Source organism: Tigriopus californicus, chromosome 5 (assembly GCF_007210705.1).
Source record: "Tigriopus californicus strain San Diego chromosome 5, Tcal_SD_v2.1, whole genome shotgun sequence".
Lineage (NCBI taxonomy): Eukaryota > Metazoa > Arthropoda > Copepoda > Harpacticoida > Harpacticidae > Tigriopus > Tigriopus californicus.
This window is the reverse complement of record NC_081444.1, coordinates 4,441,072-4,446,759: the sequence shown is the minus strand read 5'-3', so window position 1 is coordinate 4,446,759 and position 5,688 is coordinate 4,441,072. Positions and strand designations below refer to the sequence as shown.

Below are 5,688 nucleotides of genomic sequence, written 5' to 3'. Positions count from 1 at the left end.
GGGGTTGTAAAACCCTACCCATAAACCTTCCTTTTCTAAATCCGGAGACAAAACAGTTGTTTACAGTGGCATATACTTTTCGAAAGTCGTTTAACTCACGCGATGTTAATTCCATGACTGTTTCCATTTTGTCCTCGGTCGAAATACTGGCCAAGACCATATCATTGTCTTGGCACAGATCATTGGCTTCTTGAAAACCCATCAAATTTGGCGGTACCCAATAATAAACATCATTCAAAATTGTAGACACCTCCCCCGAAGGAGGACAATCAGCTAGTGATAGCAATAATCTTTTAGAATGGAAAGAAAGGTTTTGAGCTCCACTTAAAGAAAACTTACCTTGGCATTGAGCCGAAAGAAGAGCAATAATTGTTACGACTAATAAGCTCATTCCCAACATAGTTGTGGTTTTCGGAATGGCGCAACTGTGACTCATTTAAATCAAAAGCTAAATGTTGAAGTAGAGTCGCACGGCCAATCGCTGCATGTTATTAATCATGGCTCAGAAATCATGGTTACAGCTTGCTTTCAATGAAGTATTGTGGAGCAACAAATAAAAAACCTGATAAATCATTTCTATTGTACTTATCAAAGCGGAACCTTGGGTGGTCCCTTGAATCATGATTAAAAGCTTCATTTATCAGTGAATTTTTTTTAATGAATGCAATTTTCTACTTGTATAAAACAGTCATGGATGATCATGAGTGAATGGCTCAGCTTTTAACAAGTTGAGATCCCACACCATATGCAGTAATCTTTTCAAGGTGCGACGGTGAATCAGGTACTCAATATGCATGCTAGCAGATTTTCGGAAAAGCGAACAAACACTATATTTCGAATGATCGAAAACTAACTAATTGACCATTTTGAATGAAAGTTGATGAAGAAGGTATCTTATTAGGAGTCTCATTTAGGGTAAAAATGGTGAACGAGAGAAATTCCAAAACATTCGACAATGCAAGGGATATCAAGACGTGTCGCTATCTCATCCATTACGCAGCTCGAACTAAAACCGAATAATTTAAGATGAACAACTAGGTTATATTTCCTTGGTAATATGGCGGAGGTGTGAATGGGGCAACAGACAAAGAACGAATGGATTAAGTTCGAGAAATGGAGGGCGGGTAAAATTGGTAGCTAGGGAAAGAACGTGCTGGGAGACAAGGAACCTATCATTTGCAATCACACCCACCCCCTCCTCTCGTTCTCAAATAGTGAGTACATTAAACCTCAACTATTATAGATCCTTTACTCGAAAGCGTATATATTCTGGGTTCTTTCTGAGCATACGATGCTTGGGCACTGAAATATACTTTAGAAAGCATGAATTTTATTTGGCTTCTAACGGGAATGGCTCGGATAGCAAAACCATACATAAAGCAATCTTGACATGTCAGTCTTTCTTCGTCTAAATACTTTTTCTAATTCTTAACCTTTCGTATGAAATTTACTCATTGTTTCGGTTTTTGGGTGCAGAAAGATTTTCGAAAAAAAACGAAAAACATTTTCTTTTCGTTTTCGAAAAACGAAGTCTACAAAAGATTATATTGGTTTATGGTATTCTAGCCCACATAAGAAACTTACATGCCTGAAAATTTTGGGGCTAAAAACCATGGAATTTTGACCATTAAATCCCATTTAACTAAGTAGCGGTGTAGATCATATCATTATTGATAATAAGTGCTAACTAAGTGTGTTCCTAATTTTTATTAATAGGTTTTGGAAAATTAAAGTTTTTGTAATGTTTTCAGGTATGAAAGTTTTTTATTTGGGCTAGAATACTATAGAGCAATAAAATCAAAAGTGTTACTTGCGACTTTCTGAGGTAGAAAAATGCCAACACTTGTTTGGGTATTTCCGTCAAAACTTTAAAGGGTATTCCTTCCTCTGTGTTCCCATAGTTCAGGGACTCTAAAGACAAAAGGATTGCTTTAGTGTCCTTGCATAGTTCATTTACGTTTTTCTTTTCCTCGTGTTTTTGTTCAAAAACCCTCGGCATTTTCATTTGAGGAGGGCACTGTGGCGATACTACTGCCCTTCCTTTTCAGTTGAAACTCACTGATAATACATTATTTATTTTAGACTTATCTCAAATAATTCCCTAAAACAATAAATGTGGTTTTTTTTTTAATCAGGAGCTCAAAAGAAAAGTGGGAAAAGGCTAGATGTTTGTGCTGTACAACGTGGCAGATTGCAACATTCGGAAAGCAAAAGTAGTTTGTTCATCCGTGCAAAGGGGCAAGAAATAAAAATGAATGGCTCTCTGCAATCAGGAAGCATCGATGAAACGTGGCACATCTATCAGAAACGAAGATAGTGTTAGGTCAAGTAGAAATATTTGAAAATTAAACTTCATTCTTTAAGTACAAAAGCACGCGACAATACCAGTTAAATTGGGTGAATAAAATCTATTTTTTTGATTGGTAAATATACTAAATAATGCCAGACACTTCAATGAGTTCATCGAGAAAGTGAGGTATTAATAGAGGCGTTATTAAAAATGCCATATTTTTTGTTCATAATNTGAGCAAGAGTAACCAATAGCTTACCTGACTGACCTTCACCGTAAAATGGACTCGAGAGGGATTTACGTTTCCTTGAATTTTTACCCCCTCTTTTACCACACCAAACCAAGGTGTTTTGATTCGAAAACGACGGGTTTGACGATTAATATTTGTTTGTTTTTTTTGCATGAGGCAAAAATGATAATATAAATACTAAATGCCAAAGATCAACAGGCCCAAACTTACCCACTCCTTGGATACAAAAGTATACAAAATGTGATTGAACCTCGAACATGTTTCACTTCACCACGCGTTATTTGGCAATTGAACTTGCCCAAGACGATGATAAACTGCTTGAGCGTGATCATGGCTTCAAACCTTAATTCTTGTCTCATTTAGTCACAGACACATTCATGGAGAGTTTGATAACGTTGCCTATCCTTGTTCAACCGATAATGGGAATCATGATTTTGACGCACAAGCCAATCACAATTGTGTAAATTCCAACACAAAAATGCATGACTGAACTTTCAAGAATGCGTATTTCGGACAAATTTGTAGTTTACTCTTCCCTATGGAATGATTAAGATAATTCCGTCTACTTCGAATATTAAGCAAACTGTTGAATTAAAAGCCATTCCGTAGTTGTGCCAAATATATTGAAATGTCGCAGAACCCCAATAATTGACATTGTTTATCACGTTTGGGAGAGTATACAACTAATGAAAGCGAGTTACAATGCGACGTTACTTTTGGCCTTGCCATATCCTGTTGCCTCAAAGTCTAAAAGTAACCGCCTTCATTAGACATGTCACAAAATTTGCCAAAACCGACCACTTTTTGCCACCACCTCCCCTGGCTAACCAAACTAGTAATCACATAGTCCAATGAACCGATAAGCAATGTGTCAAAGTCCAAATGAGATAGGGTATCCCTCTGTGGGAGTGGTTGACGTCGAAAACCTTCCCTTCATAGAGAATGGTCGGGGAGGCGATGAGAACCTCTCTCATTCATTTAATTTTGTTTAGCGTTTTTTTACTTTTTGCTTGAGTAATGAGGTAATGAGCCTGAAAATATACTTACATTAACAGCATTTGGCAGAGGAGAGAATTTCACAATTACGCAAGAGAGCAAAAAAAAATGTTGCCCCACCTTTTTGAGATTTTTATTTTTGAGGAGAAATCAATTTTCGAAACATATGTTAAAAAATTGTTGCAAAACAATCACTATGTTCAAATTAATTTCAAAATACGGACTGTTTAGTAACAAGTTATGCAAAATAGTCCAAAAGAACCGATGTATACCTATATGTTGAATAATGAAAATATGGCTATTAGGCGCCCACGGGGCTCTTTTTCCCACTTGGCGTGACAATCATTTACTTTGGCTATGCGGGGGGATTCATAATGAATACTGAATAGTTGATGGCACTTATGCGCCAGTTACCGTTGAGAAGGGTCCACGTCTGCAGTCTCAGACCATCAAGAAAGCAAATCCATCCTCCAAAAAGGCCAAATTGAATTCTGAGCCACAACTCGCCAACCCTGAACCTGCTAGGTTGTCAGATCTGTGATGGGTTCTTTAAATCTTGTCCAACTCATTTGATGTCGCGACTACCTCTTGCACTGATTTGCAGGTGAAACTCGACGGCAAGACTTGACCGTCTAATTCGCCGCTAAACTGGAAGGCAAATTATTTGGCTTTTTGTTTTAATCATTTATTCATACATGATGAACACATTTGTTTGATATTAGATTGCGTTTGAGCATTTATCCTAAGTGAAGTGCAATATGTGGTCCTAGGATCTGATTGGATCGATGCAGAGCCCATTCATGAGGCTCCTTGAAAGTAACTTTCCTATCTGGAATCTTTCTTCGAAACTCTTTTTACAGAGTTTTTTTTGAGGAATAATTTGATCATGATGAGTTACCGTCAGCAACTAGTTTTTAGGGTTTTGCATTATAAATTCATAATTTACCAACTGTTTCATGAACACGTAATTCCTCAGGTTTTGTGTAATCAAAAGTTAGCTTTCACCAAGACCTGGCCGAGAGATTCAGGACATTGATTGTCAGTCAATAATGTTACAGAGACCAAACTGCAACACGGTAACGTGAGTTCGAAGAAGACAAAATCAATTGAAAATTCGACGGAAAAAATAGATGTTCGAATTATGAAGAAAGAAGGGACAAGAAAAAAATTATATTCTTCTATAGTTATGAAAAAGCACACCAGCTTATTTTGATGTGTGATATATCCCTTAGATTTGGCAAGTGTAAAGTCCGTATTGCGTTAAATTGAAGACCCTGGCTGGGAATGGACTCTTTGGAGAAGCGGTGAATCCGACAAGACCTGCTTCTAATCCACAAAATCTTTACCCGAAGCCTTCCTTCTCACTGCCTTGACTCGAACGAATTTTTGGTTCCCCTTGATCCCACAATCACGACTTACACAACTAGGAGTTCTACTCGCGGCCTCCCCCGTCTCGAAAACCCCACGTTACGGTGCCGACGTCATTTCCTCTCTAATCCAGTTATTCCCTTTTGGAACGCATTACCATTGGACCTACGACTGAATGATTCCGTTAGCGAATTCAAAGTGGGATAGCTAATGTTGATGTAAGCACCCATTTAAAATGTTTCGAGTGCTCGTAAAATGCTTTCCAAAGCTGTTTCTGTTTACGTTTTCATTTCCTTCTCATTACATTTACTAATAATTCTACGAATATTTTTCGCTCCAACGGTGGTAAATAAGCCTTTCCAAGCCCTTTTTGGCTACATCAGACTTCTTTGACAAATTCAAGGACAATTAAAATGCACTTATCATTTTTCGAAGTACTTTTGAATGAACTCACTCCCAACTTATCGGTAAAATATCTCAATTCCAACCCCAAACTTCATCGCTTTTGAAGCTGACGGATTTGGCCTATTGTCAGCTGATTGGGACTTTGTCAATAACTGATTCTCCGGTAACTAAACATGAATACACCGTGAATCAAGGACGCGAAAGAGTTCTTGAAGTAAGTAAGTCACCGCTAAACTAATCATGTTCTGGTACATGAATCAGGGCATGAACTAGACGCGATTCAAAAACAGGCCTCTGGGCTCGGATCGACGCAGGGTTCTGTAAGAAATAGAACGAAAGAAACACGAAAAACAATGTGAGGCTCACTTAATCAATAGCA

General features: G+C 37.8%; 1 protein-coding gene across 1 annotated transcript in view; it reads right to left on the bottom strand.

Annotated features, from left to right (window-relative positions):
• Positions 1-202, bottom strand: part of LOC131880727 (uncharacterized) — a 5,650-nt gene extending 5,448 nt beyond the window's left edge. Inside the window, exon 1 of the mRNA XM_059227420.1 lies at positions 100-202. Coding sequence (XP_059083403.1) covers positions 100-202 — 103 coding nt within the window. The remainder of the gene's footprint in view (positions 1-99) is intronic.
• Between the last annotated feature and the right edge of the window lie 5,486 nt (positions 203-5,688).